We start from the raw sequence: 26,576 nt of genomic DNA, 5'->3' as shown, positions 1-26,576 counted from the left end.
AAAGAATAGTGATAGAACAAAATAAAACAGGATGTGCTGCTTCACAGGTAGGTAACATCTTTTACAGAACATGCTCGTAACAGGACTTACCTGTATCCGCATGTTAATAATGAGAACACTTCATCTATTCTCATAGAAGATGAAAAAAAACAGCATTTTCTAGAGTGATCAAAGGGATTAATGGGACATTTATATACCCAGAAATAGGTTTAATGAGGCCCTATTCGTATTCTTGCCTGGAGAATCCCATGGATGGAGGAGCCTAGTGGGCTACAGTCCACGGGGTCGCAAAGAGTCTGACAGGACTGAGCAACTTCACTTTCACTTTCATTCTATGGATATAAGAGATTCGCAGGTATCAGGAATCTAAGAAATTCCATGGCTTCAAGTATACGCTAGAATATTAGAATTACTTAAAAGTGAGAGTTTGAAAGTCGTTCAGTTGTGTCCAACTCTTTGGGACCCTGTGGACTATACAGTCCATGAAATTCTCTAGGCCAGAATACTGGAGTGGGTAGCCTATCCCTTCTCCAGGGGATCTTCTGGACCCAGGAACCGAACCAGGGTCTCCTGCATTGCAAGCAGATTCTTTACCAACTGAGCTATCAGAGAAGCCCAAAAGTACTTAAGACTTACTCTTATAAGTAATGAATCTAAGAGTAAGAGTAATTGAAGTCCCTCAAATCACTGCAGATGGTAACTGCAACCACAAAATTAAGATGCTTGCTCCTTGGAAGAAAAGCTGTGACCAACCTAGACAGCATATTAAAAAGCAGAGACATTACTTTGCCGACAAAGGTCTGTCTAATCAAAGCTATGGTTTTTCCAGTGGTCATGTATGGATGTGACAGTAGGATCATAAAGAAGGCTGAATGCCAAAGAATCGATGCTTTTGAGCTGTGGTGTTGGAGAAGACTCTTGAGAGTCCCATGGACTGCAAGGAGATCCAACCAGTCCATCCTAAAGGAGATCAGTCCTGAATATTCATTGGAAGGACTGATGCTAAAGCTGAAGCTCAATATTTTGGCCACCTAATGTGAAAAGCCGATTCATTGGAAAAGACCCTGATGCCGGAAAAATTGAAGGCACAAGAAGGGGACAACAGAGGAAGAGATGATTGGATGATATCACTGACTCAATGGACATGAGTTTGAGCAAGCTCTGGGGGATTGTGAAGGACAGGGAAGCCTGGGGTGCTGCAGTCCATGGGGTCGCAGAGAGTCGGACACAACTGAGCGACTGAACAAAAACAACTACAGTCCTAAAGAGTGCCTTGCAGTTAGTCTTTCAATATCAGCATCAACTAAGTCTTTCATCTTCATTTTCCTAAAGATGAATGATCTCAGACAGTTCCCTGAATTCTGATGCTCATTTTGGATAAAGTGCTAATGGAGAGCTCCTCGTGAGCATTTCCCCATGCTTGGTCGTAGGCAGTTCAGATGTGTAGCACTGCAAAAGGAAATGTTGGTCCCGAGTTCCCGTGGGCGCCAAACATTTCTGAGCAGCATCATAGACTGTGGACTGTGATTTTTTTTTAATTAATAATTAACCTTCCTTAAACTGGTTTTATTTAATGTGCTTGCTGTGTAAGAAAGCACATGATTCTTGAGTAAAAGGACATTTAATTTTCTAATCAATGCCACAGAGATGCTTTCTTGCATTTATTTCTACCCAGTTCTGAATTATATGTTGATTGTGTGTAATGGATGTTTAGTAAGGAATAGGGGACAAAATTAGATGCTATTCTAAATAGCTCCTGCCTGGTTTTAATGTCAAATGGCTTCAATTTTCTGTAATTATCTATGAATAGTAAGTCCTAGGGTCTGTCAATTCAGTGTTTTCTGAAGAACAGGCATGTCACCATCACTGGGGAACTTGTTAAAACTGACCCAGCCCAAACTTACTGAATCAGAATCTGCATTTATTAGGTACATAAAAGTTTAAACAGCATGTCTTTGGACACAGTTTAGACTGAATTATTTGTGAAACTTTGGAAAACTATGGATGCCAAATTTCCATAGTAGATCTACTGAATTAGAATAACTGGAGTTGCATGCAACATACATTTTTTTAAAAAAACCTCACAGGTCAAATTTGTTTGTACTTCTACCATTTCTTGTAATAGTGGGAATAAAACTACAATAGTAAATGGAACCATGCTTTCAGCATGAATTGTCATCAACAGGTATTCAGTTCAAGTGGTGCAAATTTTTTTTAATTAAGGCAACAGATTTGAGGATTAGCTAGAGTTTATAGATTCATGTTACTTTTTATGAATTAACAATTTGAATAATTGGAAAATAAATTGGGGAATAAATATTTTTTATACTTTTTTCCTAATGTGTACAAAGCATTAAAATATCATTAGAATATTTGATTCTGTGTTGTTACATTTATGGCAAAAGTTTTTTCTGGGATGGTATATGACTACTAAAATGATTGTGTAATTTCACATTTGAACTGTCTCTAGTAAGCATTTATGGGCTTCCCAGGTGGCACTAGTGGTAAAGAGCCCATCTGGCAATGCAGGAGACATAAGAGATGGGGAGATGATCCCTGGGTCAGGAAGATCCCCTGGAGAAGGAAATGGCAACCCACTCTAGTATTCTTGCCTGGAGAATTCCGTGTACAGAGGAGCCTTGTGAGCTCCAGTCCATGGGGTCGTAAAGAGCTGTACACAACTAAGGGACTAACACTGGGGCTCAGAGGTAAGGAATCCACTTGCAATGCAGGAGATGTAATTTAGATCCCTGGGTCAGGAAAATACTCTGGAGAAGGAAATGGCAAACTTGCCTGAGAAATCCCAGACAGAAGAGCCTGCAGGCTTAGTCCATGGGGTCACAAAGAGTCAGACATGACTGATGCGAGTTAGCATAACATCATAGATAGTAAGAATTTATTATTGGAATTTTCCAGAATAGTGGTAACTTCTGGGCTCTTGCTTTGTTTAGTGTGAAAATAACAGAATAAGGAGCCTAGACATAAATTTTAGTGAATTTTTTTTTTCTGTCTTAAAAAAGTGAGCTTTTGTAATAATAGCAGCCAAATAAGAGCAGTAACAATTTCTAGCTTGATTACTCTGGTTTTTCATCTGGTAAAATCTATTTGAATAAAAACGCAAAAATTTCAGACCAAAGTTCAGGTTCAGTTTTGTTTTGATTCATAAAAAGCTAGATTCTAAGATTGTGTGTTGTGTTTTTTTAAGGAGAGACAGTTTAGAATTGTTGATAATCATTTTTTATTTGCTTTGGTGTATTGTTTTATTTTGCCCCTTTTCTCTGTGCAAATTATTTCTAATTTATTCTGGAACATTAATTGATACTTTGATGAATACACATGATACCCTGAGAACTAAAGAATTGATTTTATTGAAAAGTTTTACGAGGTAAAATTGGGGATGATTTTTGGCGACTCAGTGGAATACAAAATTTGTTTGTTCTTTCTCTTCAAAAAAAATGAGACAAAACCCTCATAAACATTTTGTGAAGACCTCCAGTCAATGGATAAATAATATGAGGTTTCAAAAAATTGGTAATAAAATATAAACTCTCCCTGTTAGTTTAAACTGTAAAGATGTGCAAAATATATTGTGCCTCACAATATAGCAGAATTGTAGTTTTCTGTGTAGTCATTGGATTAAATACCCAGAAGACTTCTGACTCTCTGCTTTCAGACAGTATGGAAAAAGTGGAGTATCCTAATCTCAAAAATCTAATCAATTTTACTACAGAAATTGCTTTGTTAACTAACGGTAATAAGTCTTAAGTAGAAGGGTTCTCTCAAATGTAATTTTAATATAGTTTCGCCCCCATGGAAACCCTTTTCATCTTGCTTTGATTCTAGTGTAAATGTAGAACACTTAAGTAAATTTCTGACTGGAAGTTAATCTACATTCTCCGCTTATAAGAGAACCTAATTTATGAGCAGTAACTGCTAATTTGCTGAGGCTCTCCCTCAGTAAATCCTATTGAGCCTCATTGAAAATGGTGAATCCTATTCTAATATTTTAAAATGGTAATTAATTCACAGTACAAAGGGTATTATGAGGTACCTCCCAAATGTTTTGTAGCATTGAATTGACAGTTATTAAAAAAAAAAAAAGCACAATTCTGAAGTCAACAAATTTGATGGCACTTCAAAATAAGTGTTGGTATAATTAGTAGGAGTCAGTTAACTAAGTTTATTGTACATTTATGGAATGGTCTGCTACATGAAAAGCACTATGCCACATCTCTGATTTTGAATGTCTGTCTCTCCATGAGAATACATCAACTCTATTCAAAAATTTTACATACTCATCTGTTTTATCTCAAATTCTACTATTTTAGAATTCCTTGAGCTACCAAGAGGAAGACCATGGAATCAGTGCAAAGTAATCTGATAATTCTGAAGGCTTCTCTAATAAGAATAGCTATAACTATTAAGTCATGTCATTGCCAAATTGTAATTTATAGGGGAAATGTATATTTGGTCCTCTCACATATATTTGGTTCTCATCCATAGTTCCTGGCTTAAAGTTTTCAAAACCCTTGGGATTTTCTGAGCAAAAGGAGCAATGAAATAATATTTAGTCTCTTGTACTTAGTTCCTCAGAACACTTCTGGAAAGGTGACTTTTTGATCCCGTCCAAAGGTGGGGGTTATTAGAGAGGAACTTTCAGTCTAGCTTGCTCCACCTGTGGGAGTGGGGGAGAAGGCCTGGAGGTTGAATCTATCACCAATGGCCAATGATCAACCATGCCCATGTAATGAAGTTTCTAGGGTTTGGAGAGCTTCTGAGTTGGTAAACATGTGGATAATAGGGAAAGTGGTGGGTCTGAGGAGGGCTTGGAGGCTCTGCCCTTTTTCTGTGTTTTCTCCTAGGATCTCTTCATCTGGCTATTGATTCCTGTATTTTAGTATCCTTTTTATAAAAAATTGGTAATCTAGTGAGTCAACAGGTTTTTCTGAGTTCTCTGAGCCATTCTAGCAAATTATTCAAACCTGAGAAGTGATGGGAACCTCTTGATTTATAGCAAGTCAGTCAGAGGTACATATAATAAATAACCTGCATTTGGGACTGGCATACTGAGTTGGAGGGGGTCATAGTTACCTCCAGGAGAAGGAGATGGCACCCCACTCCAGTACTCTTGCCTGGAAAATCCCATGGACGGAGGAGCCTGGTGGGCTGCAGTCCATGGGGTCGCTAAGAGTCAGACACTACTGAGCGACTTCACTTTCACTTTTCACTTTCATGCATTGGAGAAGGAAATGGCAACCCACTCCAGTGTTCTTGCCTGGAGAATCCCAGGGATGGGGGAGCCTGGTGGGCTGCCATCTATAGGGTCGCACAGAGTCGGACACGACTGAAGCGACTTAGCAGCAGCATAGTTACCTCCAGTTTTAGCCCATCAGTTAGAAGCACAGGTAACAATCTGAGCTTCCCTTTGGTGTCTGAAGTGGAGAAGAGTACAGTAAGACTGAGCTCTTTACCTGAGGAATCTGATGCAACCTTGAGATGTATAGCGTCAGAATCGAACTGAATTCTTGGACAGCCTGCTGGTGCCCTGGAATTGCTTGTTGATGTGGGGAGGCCTCCAAACACATGCAAGTTGGAATTGGGTCCAGGAACCCTTTTGGAATCATATCAAGGAACATTTGGAAGAATTTTAAATTTTAATTTCTCCCTTACTTCTGTTTAAACCCCATTTTCTATTATCATTCAGAATTTCCAAGCACAAATATTCCACAGACTTGAGGAAAAAGAGGAAAATTATAAAAACAATGGAGGGTAGACAAAGTTATCTGTTTATATTAGTTGAGTATAAACAGTTAAACATGTTAATTGATAAGCCAAACTTTAACAAGGAAAGAGGCTAATTATGGTGACAAAGATAAGGATGAAATGAATATTTTTAAATCAAGAAAAAAAAGGAAAACCAAGACAAATGATAAATATTTTTTCTTTACGTTTTGTCCCATAGTGAAATTATTTTTCTAAAAGCAAATGATTGAATAAAAATCCCAAAGTCCCAATTTACCCTTGTAAGATACTGATTTTCCTCTGTAGGAAAAGGCTGTGGGAACAACATTGTCTCAACTGCTAGCCGGAGCACGAACTAGATTACCTAGTAGGGCTTTTCCATTTCTAATTTCTAGACCCTTATATTCATAAATTTTCTTGTTTAATTTTTGTGCTGTCAATGGGAGTCCCAAAACTCTGGTAAAAAAAAAAGTCCAAAATGAAAACTGCTTATTCTCTGATAGTAAGGGGAAAAGAAAACCTATTCATTTCACTCTGTTAAGTTAGTTATTGTTCGTCACTCAGTCACGCCTGACTCTTTGCAACCCCCTGGACTGTAGCTCACCAGGCTCCTCTGACCATGGGATTCTCTAGGCAAGAATACTGGAGTGGGTTGCCATTTCCCTTCTTCAGGGGATCTTTCCCAGGCAGGGATCAAACTCAAGTCTTCTGCATTGTAGGCAGATTCTTTACCATCTGAGCCACCAGAGAAACTCCTGTTAAGTAGATACAGTAAATATTCACTCCCTCATTCATACAACAAATATTTGAGTGTCTGGTGTGTGCCAGGCTCTATTTTATATGTATGAAATGTTAGCATCTTAATTCCTAATCAATCTAATGCCATGATTAAAGAAATAATAATATTAAGAGTAATGTCTAAAGCTCAACATTCAGAAAACTAAGATCATGGCATCTGGTCCCATCACTTCATGGGAAATAGATGGGGAAACAGTGGAAACAATGTCAGACTTTATTTTGGGGAGCTCCAAAATCACTGCAGATGGTGACTGCAGCCATGAAATTAAAAGACGCTTACTCCTTGGAAGGAAAGTTATGACCAACCTAGACAGCATATTAAAAAGCAGAGACATTACTTTGCCCACAAAGGTCTGTCTAGTCAAGGCTATGGTTTTTCCAGTGGTCGTGTATGGATGTGAAAGTTGGACTGTGAAGAAAGCTGAGCGCCGAAGAATTGATGCTTTTGAACTGTGGTGTTGGAAAAGACTCTTGAGAGTCCCTTGGACTGCAAGGAGATCCAACCAGTCCATCCTAAAGGAGATCAGTCCTGGGTGTTCTTTGGAAGGACTGATGCTGAGGCTGAAACTCCAATACTTTGGCCACCTCATGTGAAGAGTTGACTCATTGGAAAAGACTCTGATGCTGGGAGGGATTGGGGTCAGGAGGAGAAGGAGACGACAGAGGATGAGATGGCTGGATGGCATCACCGACTGGATGGACAGGAGTTTGGGTGAACTCCAGAAGTTGGTGATGGACAGAGAGGCCTGGCGTGCTGCAATTCATGGGGTCTCAAAGAGTCAGACATACTGAGTGACTGAACTGAACTGAACTGATACATAGTGTGCTTCACAAATGAAAAGTCCATATTAGTTACATAAAACCGGAAAGGAGTCTATATAAGAAAAATATTCTTGTCCTCAATTATCAAAAAAGTCATTCTATATGTGCTGCTACCCATCCCATTTCCTCATTTTGCAAGTCTTGTAGCTGTGCTCTTTGAGACTATAGAGGGCGGAGTGTTGGAGAAGATGGTCCAGTTTTCATGGTCAGTCCCCTGTATCTGCTTTAATATTTCCCTGTGTTAGGTCTAGGTAACACGATCCCTAGGACCCGGGATACAACTTAACACTTAGTTCAGTCGCTCAGTCCTGTCCAACTCTTTGCAACCCCAGGGACTGTAGCACGTCAGGCCTCCCTGTCCATCACCAACTCCTGGAGTTTACTCAAATGCATGTCCATTGAGTTGGTGATGCCATCCAACCATCTCATCCTCTGTTGTTTCCTTTTCCTCCTGTCTTCAATCTTTCCCAGCATCAGGGTCTTTTCAAATGAGTTGGTTCTTCGCATCAGGTAGCCAAAGTATTGGAGTTTCAGCTTCAGCATCAGTTCTTCCAGTGAATATTCAGGACTGATTTCTTTTAGGATGGACTGGTTGGATCTCCTTGCAGTCCAAGGGACTCTCAAGAGTTTTCTCCAACTTAACACTAGATTGGGAAAAAAGGCATGATTTTCCCCAGACTTGCTTGGGATATAGTAGTTAAAGCACTCTGCAAATTCTGTGGGATGGAAATCTGCCAGAAACTTATAACTGAGAGTGAATAAAGCAGAGGTCAATGCCCTCAAGGATCTTGCAATTTAGAGAGGGAGGTGAATATAAATCTAGTCAATTATGACGTAGTAAAGTTATGTACTTACACTTGGAACAAAGTTAAGTAGTGAGTTTCTCATATTTATTTGACTATATGAAAAAATTTTTAAAAATATATAATCTATTTAATCAATATAGCCAGAAGGTTATTAAATATATTAAAAGTGTGGGAAAGTACTTCATTAAAATTAAAAACTTCTGCTCTGTGAAAGTCAAGGTCAAAAGGATGACAAGACAAGCCACAGACTTAGAGGAAATATTTACAAAAGTCTTTTTTTGTGCAAAAATAAAGATAAAGGACTGCTATCTAAAATATACAAAGAACTTTTAAAAAATGCAACAAGAAAAAAAAAAAGAACTCTATGTAAAAATGGCCCAAAATCTTTTAACAGACATCTCACCAAAGAAAATATACAGATGGCAAATAAGCATGTGAAAAGATGTTCTTTTTCATATGTCATCAGGGAAATACACATTAACACAACAAGATACCACTACACACCAATTACAATGGCCAAAATATGGAACAGAGAAGCACCAAATGCTGGTGAGATGCAGTACGAATAGGGAGTCTCATTTATTGCTGGTGAGAGTGCAAAATGGCATTGCCACTCTGGAAGACAGTTGGACAGTACCTTACAAAACTAATAAAAATACTCAGCATATTCACATAATCACATGCTGTGATCATGCTCCTTGGTATAGATCCAAAGGAGTAGAAAATTTATGTCCACATGAAAACCAGTACATGGATGTTTATAGCAGTTTTATTAATAACTGACAAGACTTAGAAGCAACCAAGATGTCCTTCAGTAGTTGAATAGATAAATTATGGCAGTACATTCAGACAACGGAATATTATTCAGTGCTAAAAAGAAATGAGCTATCAAGTCATGAAAAGACATGGAGGAAAATTAAATATATATTGCTAAGTGGAAGAAACCAATCTGAAAAAGCTCCACACTGTATGATCTCATCTATATGACGTTCTGGAAAAGGCAAAACTATGGAGACTGTAAAAGAGATCAGTGGTTGCCAGGGGTAAGAGGGACGAATAGGTGGAGGATACAAGATCTTTAGGGCAGCTGAAAATACTCTGTATAATATTATAATGATAGATACGTGTCATTATATATTTGTCCAGATACATACAGTGTACAAAGATAAAGTATGTATCAGATCAGATCAGATCAGATCAGTCGCTCAGTCGTGTTTGACTCTTTGCGACCCCATGAATCGCAGCACGCCAGGCCTCCCTGTCCATCACCAACTCCCAGAGTTTACTCAGACTCACGTCCATCGAGTCAGTGATGCCATCCAGCCATCTCATCTTCTGTCATCCCCTTTTCCTCCTGCCCCCAATCCCCCCCAGCATCAGAGTCTTTCCCAATGAGTCAACTCTTCGCATCAGGTGGCCAAAGTACTGGAGTTTCAGCCTTAGAATCATTCCTTCCAAAGAAATCCCAGGGCTGATCTCCTTCAGAATGGACTGGTTGGATCTCCTTGCAGTCCAAGGGACTCTCAAGAGTCTTCTCCAACACCACAGTTCAAAAGCATCAATTCTTCGGTGCTCAGCCTTCTTCACAGTCCAACTCTCACATCCATACATGACCACAGGAAAAATCATAGCCTTGACTAGACGAACCTTCATTGGCAAAGTAATGTCTCTGCTTTTGAATATGCTATCTAGGTTGGTCATAACTTTCCTTCCAAGGAGTAAGTGTCTTTTAATTTCATGGCTGTAGTCACCATCTGTAGTGATTTTGGAGCCCAGAAAAATAAAGTCTGACACTGTTTCCACTGTTTCCCCATCTATTTCCCATGAAGTGGTGGGACTGGATGCCATGATCTTAGTTTTCTGAATGTTGAGCTTTAAGCCAACTTCTGAGGCCAGGGGTGGCAGCCGGGAGGAGATACCCCATGCCCCAAGCCCGAAGCCAAGGGCGGCGGCGGGGAGGACCAACCCCACGTCCAAGGAGCCGTGGCTTTGCGGGCGCAGGAGGGCCTAGAGGGGCTATCCCACGTTGAAGGTCAGGAAGGGCAGCGGTGAGGAGATACCCCTCATCCAAGATAAGGAGCAATGTCTGCACTTTGCTGGAGCAGCCATGAAGAGATACCCCACGCCCAAGGTAAGAGAAACCCAAGTAAGACCGCAGGTGTTGCAAGAGGGCATCAGAGGGCAAACACACTGAAACCATACTCACAGAAAACTAGTCAATCTAATCACACTAGGACCACAGCCTTGTCTAACTCAATGAAACTAAGCCATGCCCGTGGGGCAACCCAAGACGGGCAGGTCATGGTAGAGAGATTTGACAGAATGTGGTCCACTGGAGAAGGGAATGGCAAACCACTTCAGTATTCTTGCCTTGAGAACCCCATGAACAGTATGAAAAGGCAAAATGATAGGATACTGAAAGAGAAACTCCCCAGGTCAATAGGTGCCCAATATGCTACTGGAGATCCGTGGAGAAATAACTCCAGAAAGCATGAAGGGATGGAGCCAAAGCAAAAACAATACCCAGCTGTTGATGTGACTGGTGATAGAAGCAAGGTCCAATGCTATAAAGAGCAATATTGCATAGGAACCTGGAATGTCAGGTCCATGAATCAAGGCAAATTGGAAGTGGTCAAACAAGGGATGGCAAGAGTGAATGTTGACTTTCTAGGAATCAGCAAACTGAAATGGACTGGAATGGGTAAATTTAACTCAGATGACCATTATATCTACTACTGCGGGCAGGAATCCCTCGGAAGAAATGGAGTGGCCATCATGGTCAACAAAAGAGTCCGAAATGCAGTACTTGGATGCAATCTCAAAAATGACAGAATGATCTCTGTTCGTTTCCAAGGCAAACCATTCAATATCACAGTAATCCAAGTCTATGCCCCAACCAGTAACGCTGAAGAAGCTGAAGTTGAGCGGTTCTATGAAGACCTACGAGACCTTTTAGAACTAACACCCAAAAAAGATGTCCTTTTCATTATAGGGGACTGGAATGCAAAAGTAGGAAGTCAAGAAACACCTGGAGTAACAGGCAAATTTGGCCTTGGAATAGGGAATGAAGCAGGGCAAAGACTAATAGAGTTTTGCCAAGAAAATGCACTGGTCATAACAAAAACCCTCTTCCAACAACACAAGAGAAGACTCTATACATGGACATCACCAGATGGTCAACACCGAAATCAGATTGATTATATTCTTTGCAGCCAAAGATGGAGAAGCTCTATACAGTCAGCAAAAACAAGACCAGGAGCTGACTGTGGCTCAGACCATGAACACTTTCTTGCCAAATTCAGACTTAAATTGAAGAAAGTAGGGAAAACCACTAGACCATTCAGGTATGACCTAAATCAAATCCCTTATGATTATACAGTGGAAGAGAGAAATAGATATAAGGGCCTAGATCTGATAGATAGAGTGCCTGATGAACTATGGAATGAGGTTTGTGACATTATTGTACAGGAGACAGGGATCAAGACCATCCCCATGGAAAAGAAATGCAAAAAAGCAAAATGGCTGTCTGGGGAGGCCTTACAAATAGCTGTGAAAAGAAGACAAGCGAAAAGCAAAGGAGAAAAGGAAAGATATAAACATCTGAATGCAGAGTTCCAAAGAATAGCAAGAAGAGATAAGAAAGCCTTCTTTAGCAATCAGTGCAAAGAAATAGAGGAAAACAACAGAATGGGAAAGACTAGGGATCTCTTCAAGAAAATCAGAGATACCAAAGGAATATTTCATGCAAAGATGAGCTTGATAAAGGACAGAAATGGTATGGACCTAACAGAAGCAGAAGATATTAAGAAGAGATGGGAAGAATACACAGAAGAACTGTACAAAAAAGATCTTCACAACCCAGATAATCACGATGGTGTGATCACTAACCTAGAGCCAGACATCCTGGAATGTGGAGTCAAGTGGGCCTTAGAAAGCATCACTATGAACAAAGCTAGTGGAGGTGATGGAATTCCAGTTGAGCTATTCCAAATCCTGAAAGATGATGCTGTGAAAGTGCTGCACTCAATATGCCAGCAAATTTGGAAAACTCAGCAGTGGCCACAGGACTGGAAAAGGTCAGTTTTCATTCCAATCCCAAAGAAAGGCAATGCCAAAGAATGCTCAAACTACCGCACAATTGCACTCATCTCACACGCTAGTAAAGTAATGCTCAAAATTCTCCAAGCCAGGCTTCAGCAATATGTGAACCGTGAACTTCCTGATGTTCAAGCTGGTTTTAGAAAAGGCAGAGGAACCAGAGATCAAATTGCCAACATCCCCTGGATCATGGAAAAAGCAAGAGAGGTCCAGAAAAACATCTATTTCTGCTTTATTGACTATGCCAGAGCCTTTGACTGTGTGGATCACAATAAACTGTGGAAAATTCTGAAAGAGATGGGAATACCAGACCACTTGATCTGCCTCTTGAGAAATTTGTATGCAGGTCAGGAAGCAACAGTTAGAACTGGACATGGAACAACAGATGGGTTCCAAATAGGGAAAGGAGTTCGTCAAGGCTGTATATTGTCACCCTGTTTATTTAACTTATATGCAGAGTACATCATGAGAAATGCTGGACTGGAAGAAACACAAGCTGGAATCAAGATTGCCGGGAGAAATATCAATAACCTCAGGTATGCAGATGACACCACCCTTATGGCAGAAAGTGAAGAGGAACTCAAAAGCCTCACTGTAATGTATACTTAATGTATACTGTAGAGTTTGGGTGATTATGATGTGTCAATGCAGGTTCATCAGTATTAACAAATGTACTACTCTTTTGTTACATTTTTGGGGATGTTGATAACATGGTAAGCTATGCATGTTTAGAGGCAGGGAGAGTATGGGAATTCTTTGTACTTCCCCCTCAATTCTGCTGTGAACTTTAAATTGCTCTAAAAAACTCTCAGAAACAAAAAAGTGTGGGAAAGATAAACAGCAGAAACAACAAACCTGTAAAAGAATTATTCACTGTAAGAAATAACAAAATTTAAAATTTTATGTTTAATATACAATAAACATTAAGTATTAAAATGTTAAGTTATGAAAAGATAGACAACATTGACTTGTCAGTATCAAACAGAAAATACACACATACACACACAACTCTCTGCTTAGTTATCTGTTGCCAATATAAGAATGAACAGGTTAAAATATCCATATATCAATTGATTTCATGAAACTTAAGTCCTAAAAAAGATGACTTCACAATTAGGGAGACTACATATACATGATTACTTTTTAAATTATTTCTTTACTTAAAACATAGTTTGAGGGTTTCCCTGTTGGCTGAGTGGTAAAGCATCCACATGCCAATGCAGGAGACATGGGTTTGATCCCTGAGCCAGGAAGATGTCACATACTAAGAAGCAACTAAGCCCATTCACCACAGCTATTGAGCCTGCTCTCTAGAACCTAAGAGCCACAACTACTGAGCCCTCGTGTTGCAGTTACTGAAGCCCATGCTCCCTAGAGTCTGTCCTCCGCAACAAGAGAAGCCTCTACAAGAGAAAAGTTTCCTGTGCAGCAATGAAGATCCAGCACAGCCAAAATTAAATAAATAAAATGATTTAAAAAACATATTTTGGAAGAAAACATACTCACAAGTATTGCTTTAGTATTTTATGGAGCACATATTAGCATCTCCTGCCTCACGTGCCTTTCTTTGACTTGTGGGCAGGAAGAGGAAGGGTCTTAAAACTGAAAAATCAATATAAGCAAGTGTGTGGACGTGCGATGTGGCACGTGGGGAAAAAGCACTGCTGCTGAGGGCAAAGAAACATGCAAGGAAGGGCAGAGATTTGATGTGAGGCCGGCGGGCAGGGGTCAGTTTGTGACAGGAACTCAATAACTTCTTTGCCTTTTATTCCTAACAATATCTCTGGTAAACTTAAAAGTTCATAATATTTTAGCTGTTTATATTTTTCTACTTTTCTTAGAAGTTGCCATATTCATTATCAGTGAGCTTTTTTAAAATTTTTTAAATTATTATTATTTTTTTTACTTTACAATATTGTGTTGAGCTTTCTATATGTAGGCCATACAGATTCACCTAAACAATTCTTCATTTAAGTCCTTACTAATGTTCTAGACCATGTGCTTGATAGCTTACATGCAAAGTTATGCTAATTTTCATGCATTTTGCAACAGCAGTATTAGTAAACTGGTTTTAGAGTTGAGAACACTAAAATGGAATCTGTATGTGAATCCTACCTATCTCAAAGTTCACTTTATTCTAGTAATTGGTCTTTGTGATGGTATTTCTGCAAGTAAGTTCCTCGAAGGATAAAGCATGACGAAAAAGCATTCTGTGATTATGTCAGTAAGAGGACCAGAGCACACTCCCTCTCTTAAAGACTCTCCATGCGCTTAGGATATTAAAGTCCCTATGTATTTCTGAAACAAAGAAACCCATTTCATTTTCTTCATATGAGCATTTTACAAACTGTCAGAGAATTCTTTTTTTTTTTTTTGGTAAAACATTTAACATTCCAGGACATACTTTGGGAAACTTTGTATATTGGAAGAAACTTATTAATAAGAACTCAACTTATTTAGAATCCAAGAAATATAAACCTTATTATATACTCTCAAATTAATGTTTGTCAGAATGAGGGTCATGAACTCATTGGGTTGTGAAATCAATGAAGTGGATCCTAAGCAGTATGTGGGAAACAAAGTAAAACAAATAGGATAGAAAATATCAGGGTTGCATGCAGTAAGCACTGAATCATGAAAAATTTTACTGGGGCACAGTGTAGAATACATTTCTTTCCATGATCATGGCCAAGAACATCTAAAGCCACTCCTTTTATGAAAGTCGCATGAATTGCTCATTATGCAGGAATTATGATGATAACAAATGCTTGAACTGTATGAAATTAACTGTAATTCCATGGGCAACTAAAAAAACTAGCTATTACTTAAAATTAGGTAATTTTAGAGCTGAATTATCTCGTAGAGGGAAAACCAAAATAGAATTTTAGTGATTTGTCAAGGTCAGACAGCTGTTAGCTTGGCCTAGAACACAGAGTTTCTGATTTGTACACTAATATTCTTTTACTTGTCAGGATGTGTGGTGTGTGTGTGTGTGTGTGTGTGTGTGTATGCCCATGCGCTCATTCGTGTCTAATTCTTTGCAACCCCATGAACTGTAGTCAACCAGGCTCCTCTGTCCACGGGATTTTCCTGGCAAGAATACTGGAGTGGGTTGCCATTTCCTCCTTCAGGGGATGTTCCCAACCCAGGGATCAAACCCATGTCTCCTGGGTCTCTGGCATTGCAGGTGGATTCTTTACTGCTAAGCTACTAGGGAAGCCCCAGTTGTCAACATAAATCGACATAATTTTTATTTATAGAACATGAGATTATTTCTTTTTAATAAGTAAGAAAAATAGGCACAGAATTCAGCAAATCATTCCCAGACAGTAAGTCAATGATAGGTTACAAAAATGCTTACGGCTTTAAGTGAAGGAAAAATGTAATTTAGAGATACTTCAGTGCTGCAGTCTAATTATAATTCAAAGCTAATCACTAACTAATTAACCCATTACTGGTGGGGCCATTCAGTTGTTTGGTTTCTCACTTGAACGTGTGAGTGTTCTGTATCTATGATTCTGAGAAGACTTAGATAACACAGCAGTAAACACAAACCCCTCCATGTGTAAGCTAAAGATGCAAGCTTTAAATAATGAATTTGAAGTATTCCCTCTAAACGCACACCATGTTTTCTGAAAAGAAAAGGAACTATGACTTATCGAAGCATTCCTTAGCAAAACACCCAGTAACTTCTACACTTTATTTTAGACAGGTCTCTGTGAGACTCCTTCCAGTGGAAGTCTTGAAAATTATACCTAAATTTGTGCCTATTCATTCTTCTCTCATGGTCTGAGCTGGGGAGGGAGTGTCACAAATCGGTCAGTAGAAGTTGGAAATATTTCCTTTTCCACCTCTCTTGCTCCCTGGAAAGCGCCCATGAGAGTCTGCCCTAGGATTCCTAGGGCCTGTCCCTGGATTCCAGCAAACCCTTCTCAACTCTCTGGAGCTCAGGTTGGCGCTATCTCCTCCCAGAAAGATCCGGGCCACAAAGGGCAGAAATCATTTGATAACTTAATCTTGGTGAGAGGAAGAGACGCCTAGGCCTGTGTACTCCAGTGATAAACGGAAGCACCCGGGTGACTCAAGGAACAGACATGGCAACGTTTAAAATTAATACAAACTAATAAGGCGTAAACAAGAACTGAACGCGGGTAGGAACCATCCCCACCAAACGTGGTAGGGAGCTGGTGTGCGGAGGGGAGACTTCTGAGTTGTGACAACCTGGAGGTTCTGGGGCGGGGGCGGGGTGGAGGGAGTTCTCCCCGGGAGGCCCGGCTGGGAAAGCAGGCAGGGTAGCAGGAGGTGAATTTCCTAAAGCCCAGGACCGAGCCTGGGACCCTCCCGATTCCTAGAATGAACTCAAAGCCGGTCCCTCTAGGGGGGGCCAGCAGCTCCCCTGGGATCGCCACCTCTCCTCCGCCCCGTCGCGGGGAAGGAGAAGATCCCGGGATGGGGAAGGGTGCGGGCGGTAAACCCCGGCCACTCAAGCGCCCCCCTCCCCCTCGCCCTGCCTCCCCACCCGGCCCCCGTGCGGCTTCAAAGCCCGACCCTGCCTGGGGCCGGCCGCGGGCACCGACCGTCCTCCCCACGCCTCCCCGCGCCTGCAGCGCCCGCCCCGGGCCGTCCCGGCGGGCGCGCGGGAGGCGCGGGCCCGGGCCCGGGCCCCGCGTGACGTGGGCGCCGCGGCGGGAGGGGCCGCCCGGGCGCGGGTCGAGGGGGGGCTCCGGCCGACTTATTAGCGCCCCGCGGGTCGCCGGCAGCGAGCAGACAACCGCTCAGCGAGCCACGGGAGCCGGCGAGCGGCCCACTCCTCCCACTCCTCCGCCTGCCTCCTCCCCTCCGGCTTCTCCCGCCCCCACCTCGGAGCGAGCCGCGGAGGCGCCCTCTCCCTGCCTCTTTCTCCCGCTCTCGCTCGCTCGTCCGTCTCTCTCGCTAATACTTCCCCCTGCCGTGCTCCCGGGGACCCAAGCATTCTCAGCGCTAACCTTAGGGACCCACGGTGCGCGAAAAGCCTAGAAAAAAGCCGCTGCGGACAGAGATAGTTGGAAGCCCCTCGTCTCTCCCCCCCGCCTCTGCCGGCGCAGCCCGTGCCCGGCTCGCAGCACCTTCTCTCCTGAACACTCTGTTTGGGAGGACGGGGTGAGAAGGTGAAGTGGAAAGAACTGCAGAGCAGAGGGGGACAGGCTCAGAGCTCAAATTTCATTTTCATTGAAGCCAAGCACGGAAGATCAGTTTTTGGTTTTTTTTTTTTTTTTTTTTTTAATTCTGCCTTTTTTTTTTTTTTTTTTTCCTTTTTTCCAAGAAACTTACTTTGGGGGGGAAGGCTTTGCTCTGGGCATTTGCTTTGCCCAGCAGTTGAAAAGTGAACTCGACTCGTGATGGTTCTCCTGTCACTTTGGTTGATAGCAGCCGCTCTGGTAGAGGTTAAGACTTCAGCTGATGGACAAGTAAGTGGAAAATAATAACAATAAAAAACTCAAACCCAACCTTTTCCCCGAAACAGTTCCTCCCCCTCTTTCCCCTCCTCTCTCTCCTCCTCCCCCCTCCCACCCTTTCTCTGTTATCTGGTGCCTTCACGGTCGGTGTTTTTCGAGGGCTGGGCGCAGCGTGCGGGGCTTTTGGGGGTGGAGGGGGTTACATCGCATGGGAGCCCAGGCTTGTCACCGCTCGGGCTTCACTTTGCGGCATTCGGAACAATTCCCGGTGACCCGACTGCAGTCAATCCGCATCCTCGCCGGGCCATCTGGGTTTCCCTTTTCCGGAGGGCAGTGTGGGCGCTTGAATGAAGTTCTGGACGCTGGGTCCAGGATCCCAGGGCTCCGACTGCGGCAGCCGGAGTCGAGTTCGCGGGGCTTTCTCTCCTGCTCACTGACTCACAGCTTTTTTCGGGCAGCCGGAGGCGGGGGTTTCAGGAAATCCTTGGGCCGGACAGAGAGCGATCCAGTAGACACGTGTCCTGGGAGTACCGCGGCCGGGCTGGGGTTTGACAGTTGGGGAGGGGGGCCCCCGGGGACGTTTCCTGCCCTGCGTTTTCCTGGGCAGAGAGGCTGGAGGCGCCGGCTGCTCTTCTCCCCTCCCCCTCTGCACAACTCCTCCTCTTTTTAAAGCGAAGTTGAGTGCTGCTCTGTTTCTTTTCGGCCCAGCCCCCACCCTTTGGAGCCTCAAGGTGAAGCCCGATGCTCTCAGAAGAGTCCTTGAGAAGGCTCGGCGGGACGAGCCGAGCCCTGTGTAGTCAGTCACAGCAGCGCAGGGCCGCTGGGGCTCTGGGTACAGAATTTCTCCCTGAGTTTTTGTAGCGTCTCTTGGTCTGCTTGGTCTGACCATAGGGTGAAAAAGTAAGAGACTCGTTCTACTTGCTGCCTGACCTCAAATCTGATCAATCAGGATTTAGACTTCTGTTTTGCACGTATAAATTCGGAGACTTTCTTTTCTACTCCTGACCCAATATATGGAGTTTTCCAAAGAGAATATTGAGTGTCAGGATTTATTTTTGCTGGCTTCGTAAATGTTAGAAGTTAAAACGAGCAAACGACACCCTGTCCCAAATTGCTGTTGCATTGGCTCGTGCTCCCCGTCACAGGAACCTTCTACAAACCGGGGTGCAGCGGTTAGGCACCAATCCCAGTCTCCGGCGTCGCCTGATTAGTCAGCTCCTGAAAAGCATTAATGGTAGAAATAAAACGCATGAGGTGATAAGATGAAACCCAGTAACTGTTTCTTTTTCTTACTTTCCCCCCTCCTTTCCAGGCTGGTAATGAAGAAATGGTGCAAATAGGTAAGCCTTATTCTCAGATGTCACTCTTATCTTCGTAGGGAATGAAGTAAGCTAAAGCAAAATATTGTTTCTGAAATTTCTCCCATTGATGGTTAAAGAAGTAATTGGTGGTCCAGGAACATTTCTATTCTTCTCTTCCTCTTTACAGAGGAGGGAGTCACTTTCCTCAGGCTGAATTGTAGTGATGTAAAAATTGTCCTGCAGTTGGGCTTTTCAGGTGTCAATTTATTATCTGTCTTTGGACAAGCCACTGGTAGGTACTTTAAAGGTGATGGAGGGACTAGAAGAAGATTCAGAGATAAATCAAATGAAATCAACTTCTGTAAGGTTAGGTGGAACACATTTGATTAGAAGAGAAATCAAGTGTAAGAATGCTACAAAGAAGAGAAAAATAAAGTACAGATGATGGAAAGTTTTCTCTTAAATTTTTTTCCAGCTTTGAATAATCCCTCTGATGACTTTTATACCATCTGCTTAAAAATCATTCTACTATTGTGTAATATATGTTAGGCCTTTTGCAGAAAACATCTAAAACCTCAGTATTGCCTGATGATAAAGGACTTATTCCCATTTTATGGGTGAGGAGACTGAGGCTCACAGAGTGTGTTGTAAAATGTCCCTTCAAAGTACATGATCTTTTTTTGAAGCTGTTTATAATAATATATTTGTTCTGAATTCAGAGACTGAAAGTCATCTGTCAAGAAGCTGGGCTTCAGTCTTTTCATACATATTTAACTTGAGTTACTTTAAAAGGTAATTTTCTTTTTGGCACAGTAGTCTGTATATTCTGTGTTTGTCAAGTGATACTGTAAAGTCATCTTTTAGATGAAAAGTTTTTATTACTGCAGACTTAGTTACAAATTGTTGCCTATGTGCTGTGTGCCAGGCACAGTGCTAATTGCTTTATGTGCCTTATGTCATCTATTTGTCACAACTGCACTAGGAGGTAGGGACACATTTGTGCCTATTTTAGATTTGAAGGAAATAAGCTTGAGAGGTTATACAGCAACCTGCTATAGTGCATAGTGGAGAGCTGGGGGACTCCAGAGGTGTAAACTAAATGGAGGCGCCCCAAGATCCAGGCCCAGAGGCATCTGTGTGTAGCCGCCTGTCATCCTGTGTCACAGTGCTCCCTTCCTACTCAGTGCCTGGCATTGTTGGAACTCCTCCCCAAGCTTAGACCTTCGCAGGAAGAGGAGAACAGATGGGAGGAGACGGACTGAGAACTGCATTGAAAATACGATGTCTATGAAGAGACATTTGTTATTTGTAGTTGATAGCATTCAGCCATCAACAAGTTATCTTTTTAAAGAAGGATTTTTTCCTTTCTAACCAGTCTTCAAGCAAATAGGGAAAAGAAAGCTGTCTTACTTTTTATGTCTTAAGCATTTGATTACTTAAATGTCCTAGCATTTCAATATGTAAATTAAAAAACTATTTTAAGATTACTCATTCTATAAGGAATAAAATATATTGCTTTGATTAAATTTTCAGATAGACTCAGCATGTTCATATGTAAGAGGGCCTGGTTGAGACAGTGGTCCAATCCTTTAGCCAACAGAAACTACTTTGGTAGCTCTTGTCCTCAGGGAAGAAAGGAGTACAGGTCTGCTTTATTTTGATAAGAGGGAGATGAGTAACAGCACAGAAGAGAAGAGGTCAGGGCACTCTTAGGTTGTGTTGCTGGAGATTTATTTTCTCCTCTGCAAGTTTATTTGCTCTCAGCAAGTGCCTCTGCTTTATGAGATTTCTCTCTTTGATTATTATCAGTTTTACTTACCATTTTCAAATTGAGTTGAAGGGAAGACATATAGATGAAAGTAGACTTGACTCATGAATCCTGTGCTAGCAAAAGTGTATCATTTGGCTTTGGGTTATAATCATTTGTGTTTTCTTAAGAGGGATATAAAATTTTATTTGTAAAATATATTTAAAAAATGTGATGTGCAGTAATGAGATTTCATTCTCCTATCCCTGTGCATCAAGGGATTGCTAACCTGGAGGTTTGGTAAAGCGTACTTTTCTACATATAATTAAGTAATTTTTTTCTAATAATTGATTGAAAGTAGTTTTGAACAACTTATTAGGAAAGACTAATAAGGTTAGAAAAATTAATGAATTTATATTTATTGATCTACAAATTGGTTAGGTAAAATTCCATGTTTCAGAACAATTTGTGAATGTCTCAGGAAGAGTAAATATAAATTAATAACAGACCACAAATTGTTAGGAAGCTAAATTTTAAAAATACTTACTATATACACACACACACACACACACACACAGGTGGTGAATATAAGCGTACACTTTGCTGATTCTTCATGAAGGGGACACTTCTAGGTGACCAGCACCTGGATCAATAAGATCATTACTAGTGATTTGTGTCACTTTCCTAGCAGGATCCCCATATGAAAGGTGACTTCTAATAGGATAGATTAATTTAGCCAGTTTTTAGATGCTTTTTATAAACAAAAATAATGTACACTTTTTAATATTTGCCTTAGGAAACCAATTTAAAAAATATATATCTGATGTGCTTCAATCCCTTAGACTAGGAAGGCTTTTACTTAGTTGGGGAGAGAGCAGTCTGTGATGGGGGCAGGTTGGAGTATATACAGCTGTCACCCATGAAGTGTGGAGAAGGGCAGTCTGTGATAGGGGAAAATTGAGTGTATACAGATGTCACCCATGAAATGTGGAGAGGGCAGTCTTTGGTGGGGGCAGGTTGGAGTGTATACAGATGTCATCCATTAAGTGTGGAGTAGGAGATATGGCTTCTTTACTTTTTTTCCCACGCAATGGAAATGAGGTATGGTATGAGGGAAAGTATGTTTGGCTCTCAGGAAAACAGGCAAATGAGTTTTGATCTGTCTAGTTATCTTCTCTTTCATTCACCAGAGAGGAGCTGTCTACTTGGTGGTATAGTCACTAAGTCGTGTCCGACTCTTTGCGACCTCAAGGACTATAGCCCGCCAGGCTGCTCTGTCGATGGGATTTTCCAGGCAAGAATACTAGAGTGGGTTGCTGTGCCTTTCTTCAGAGGATCTTCCTGACCTAGAAACAGAGCCTTCATCTCCTGCATTCTTTACTGCTGAGCCACCAGGGAAGCCTCATCTACCTGTCTACACCCATGCATACATGCATACAGAGTATATGTGTGCTCAGTCGCTCAGTCATGTCTGACTTTTTGTGACCCTTTGGGCTGTAGCCCACCAGGCTCTTCTGCTCATGGAATTTTTCAGGCAAGAATACTGGAGTGGATTGCCATTTCCTCTTCCAGAGGATCTTCCCGACACAGGGATCGAACCCGTGTTCTCCTGCATTGCAGGCAGATTCTTTACCATTGAGCCATCAGGGAAGCCCATACACAGTATATACATACATCCATATATACCCATACATACATACATCCACATATATGCACACATACATACATCCACATACATACACACACATACGTTTGTGCACACACATACATATAGGTGCATATGTAAATGTGTGTGCACTGTGTATACATGTGTAAATGTGTTTCATGAGATAGGTAGCATGTTCTGTGACATACCAAGGAACTCTCATTTCTGACTCAGACTATGACCTTGGTAGGTTGCCTAGGGTAATTGTGAGTAGCTTGCTGGCTGGCCTGATGGGATAAGGAGGTTTGCTCTGTGACACATGTGGCTTAGGAAATAATCATGCTGCTGCTGCTGCTGCTAAGTCGCTTCAGTCGTGTCTGACTCTGTGCGACCCCATAGATGGCAGCCCACCAGGCTTCCCCATCCCTGAGATTCTCCAGGCAAGAACACTGGAGTGGGTTGCCATTTCCTTCTCCAATGAAAAGTGAAAAGTGAAAGTGAAGTTGTTCAGTCATGTCCCAACTGTATCGACCCCATGGACTGCAGCCTACCAGGCTCCTCCGTCCATGGGATTTTCCAGACAAAAGTACTAGAGTGGGGTGCCATTGCCTTCTCTGAGGAAATAATCATAGTTCTTTATAAATTGGAGAATCTGAAAAAGAATTCTCTGAGTCCTTTTGTTTCATAAACCACAGCTTTGAGATCACTTGAGTATCATCAGAGGGAAAACTACTGTGAGGCTTTGGTGTTCAGCCACCTTCCCTCTCCCCCTATCCCATCCCACCCCGTCCCCTGCTCTTGGAATTGAGACATGTCAATCTTTTTCTGCCCTATTACTGTTTCCAGTTTCAAATTCCATTGCATTTCATTCTTAACTAAATGAAGTTGCTAATCTTATACTCTCAGATATCTGGTTTCCTGAGAAATAATTTTTCATTATTTATAGGTACTCATTTCAAGGTGAAGTATAGAATAAGTGTTTCCACTGATGTAGACCTTGAGAGAGCAAAGACTGTCTTGACGACTGCTGTGTCTATCTCCTGCCCGTAAACAGGGCTTGGTACCTTGTGACTCTCAAATATCTGTTGTCCAGTGCATAGATCTAGTAACCAGGTTATTAGCACTTTAGGATTTGCCTGTGTTCTGGTTTTCTTAAAATATTCTTGTTCTGTGCTCCTTTCCAGGTTTAATTGATCCCTAGGAAAATGAGGATAGAGACAATGGATGTACAATTAATCATTCTGTGTTATCAAGGCTCCTTGTGACTTCCTTTTTCATTCCACAAAGCCAAGGACTTAGGCTTACTGGTTTTTTATGTTTTTGTGTTTGTGTTCCACAAGTGTTTGTCAAATTGAATCAAATTATGTGCAAGTTTGAAATGTCTGCTAATTTTGCCCTGAAATCTATTTGAGATAACTTGCCATGTTTCTGGCATCAGTGGAAATAAGATAAGCAATGATTGTAATCTGTCAATCTAGTTTGCCAGCAGCAACACTCAAAATGTGGTCTAAAGGAAGTTTAAAGTGATCCCTTGTAAAATTTAGAACTTCAGCCACCTAAGCCATTGCTCTTCTCTGTAACTAAAGATCATACACTTGACTTTACTGATTTAGCTCCTGTCCCACCATTGAGCACCATAATGATCTAAGTTAAGTGCTTTAAGTGTCTTGTGTAAAGATGTTATTAGATGCAGTATGCTACCTATCACTGGCAACTTACTGCTCTTTAGCTGAACTGTTTCTTCCCCATACGTCACTGTTTTCTTTTGTCGTTGTACCATATAATCATGATATTGCTCAGAAATGTTATGAAATCTCCAGGGTCACCTCTGTTTCCAGGATGATTATCTTTAAGCACTCTTTGCTTATGGGTAGCCAACCCAGATTACCTTGGAAATCCATCAGGGACAGTTCCAAATTGCCTGCTGAAATCATGAGTGGTTGGACTCATGCTTGGGCTGGATCTATTGACAGTGAGGACTTGAATGGAATCCCAGTGCTTCCTCAAAAAGGATTGCTATTATCAGAATTTGGGGAACTCTCATCTTACACTTCCTCTAATAAGAGATCGGCTTTTACTTTTAAGCTGTACTACTTCTATTCTATTCTAAGTTGTTGAATTGTGCTTTGTAATTAATCAGTTATGGTTCTGATTATAAATGCTTTACATGTGCCCCTTGTGGTTATCTTCTTTTTCTGTATTCCCCAGGTTTTAGACAATCATTCCAGATATCAAGCTCTTGTTATAACTTAGAATACTCTTGTTCAGTCTTCTTTTAATACACAGATTGTGGGATTTTTTTGTATACCTGTTTTTGTTTTCTTTAATATTTTAGTATAATTTTCCATATCATTACAAACCCCTTGTAAGCATCATTCAGTTCAGTTCAGTTCAGTTCAGTTGCTCAGTCATGTCTGACTCTTTGCGACCCTATGAATCACAGCACGCCAGGCCTCCCTGTCCATCACCAGCTCCCAGAGTTCATGCAAACTCATGTCCGTCGAGACGGTGATACCATCCAGCCATCTCATCCTCTGTTGTCCCCTTCTCCTCCTGCCCCCAATCCCTCCCAGCATCAGGGTCTTTTCCAATGAGTCAACTCTTCGCATGAGGTGGCCAAAGTATTGGAGTTTCAGCCTCAGCATCAGTCCTTCCAATGAACACCCAGGACTGATCTCCTTTAGGATGGACTGGTTGGATCTCCTTGCAGTCCAAGGGACTCTCAAGAGTCTTCTCCAACACCACAGTTCAAAAGCATCAATTCTTCGGCCCTCAGCTTTCTTCACAGTCCAATTTTCACGTCCATACATGACCACTGGAAAAACCATAGCCTTGACTAGAGGGACCTTTGTTGGCAAAGTAATGTCCCTGCTTTTGAACATGCTATCTAGGTTGGTCATAACTTTCCTTCCAAGGAGTAAGCGTCTTTTAATTTCATGGCTGCAATCACCATCTGCAGTGATTTTGGAGCCCCCAAAAATAAAGTCTGACACTGTTCCCACTGTTTCCCCATCTATTAATTAACCTTAATTTACGTGATCGTTTCCCTAACGGCCTCCACCTTCTTATGATAATGAATGTTGCCGCGCAGTGTTGCATGTAGATTATTGTTCACGTTTCCAATGACTAGTTCTGGAGAGAGTCCTAGAAGCTGATTCCTGAGTAAAACCAAATTAACAGGGTGCATTTTGACAAGTGACTTTTGAAGAAGTTTCTAAGACCCGAATTCTGACTAGCAATATATAGGAAAGTGTTGATTTAAAATATTTTAATTTTAGATTTGGTTCTGCTCTTCTTGATGTTTGAACATAATTTTTAAGTATCTGGTTATTAGTCTCTGAAAGATGCAATGAATTAATCATTTTTTTAGTTATCAAGTACATCCAAATGTGAACCATTATGGAGAAGGGAAAGGCTACCCACACCAGTATTCTGGCCTGGAGGATTCCATGAACAGTATAGTCCATGGGGTTGCAAAGAGTTAGACACGACTCAGCGATTTTCACTTTCACTTTCATATTATAAAAAGGTTTTGTAATTTTATCAGTACTGGAGGACGACTTGTCCAACTCCTAGAACAGAATTTGAGAGATGTATGTTCTTTACAATGCCTAGTAAAGAGCGGGAAGTTTCCTAGCTTAGGAATCTCTGTTCCCACATGTAATTGATCCATCCTAATTTTCTGAATATGTTTACACATTTTGCTGACTCACTGTAAAGCCCTAGGAGAGATTTGTGGTAAAGTGTCAGTATCTTGTGTATAAAAATGAGTGCCACAAATTCAGCATGATGAATCTTTTTGGAATTTAGAACAAATTGTGAGAAGCATGAAATAGTCTTGTTCTCAAAGTGACTGATAAAACAAAAAAAATATTTAGGAAACTTCTAGAAAGTAAAAGAGGATTAAACATATAGATCTTCAAATATTTGGATGATAAATCACATTGCCGAGAATTTTTTAAATACTTAATACATATATTTTTGTATGTGCTAATGCACACAAATAAAGATAAAAGAATGATTGAAATGATTATTCATGTTAATTTGCATTCTCTTTATTTTACATGTAAAATCCTTTCTTTTTTACAAGTAGAGTCCATTCCTTAATCTAAAATCTAACTAGTGTATGGATTTGTTGGTCAGTCGCTCAGTCGTGTCCAACTTTTTGTGACCCCATGGACT

At 41.3% G+C, this 26,576-nt stretch overlaps 1 protein-coding gene across 1 annotated transcript in view; it reads left to right on the top strand.

Moving 5' to 3' along the window:
• The first annotated feature begins 17,026 nt into the window (after positions 1-17,026).
• ADAMTS3 (ADAM metallopeptidase with thrombospondin type 1 motif 3) overlaps positions 17,027-26,576 on the top strand; it is a 280,678-nt gene continuing 271,128 nt past the window's right edge. The window contains exons 1-2 of the mRNA XM_019962898.2: positions 17,027-17,713; positions 19,014-19,041. Coding sequence (XP_019818457.2) covers positions 17,645-17,713; positions 19,014-19,041 — 97 coding nt within the window. The 5' untranslated portion in view covers positions 17,027-17,644. The remainder of the gene's footprint in view (positions 17,714-19,013; positions 19,042-26,576) is intronic.

This window comes from Bos indicus, chromosome 6 (assembly GCF_029378745.1).
Source record: "Bos indicus isolate NIAB-ARS_2022 breed Sahiwal x Tharparkar chromosome 6, NIAB-ARS_B.indTharparkar_mat_pri_1.0, whole genome shotgun sequence".
In the NCBI taxonomy this organism is placed as follows: Eukaryota; Metazoa; Chordata; class Mammalia; order Artiodactyla; family Bovidae; genus Bos; species Bos indicus.
Note: the sequence above shows the minus strand (reverse complement) of the source record. Positions and strands in the feature narration are given on the sequence as shown.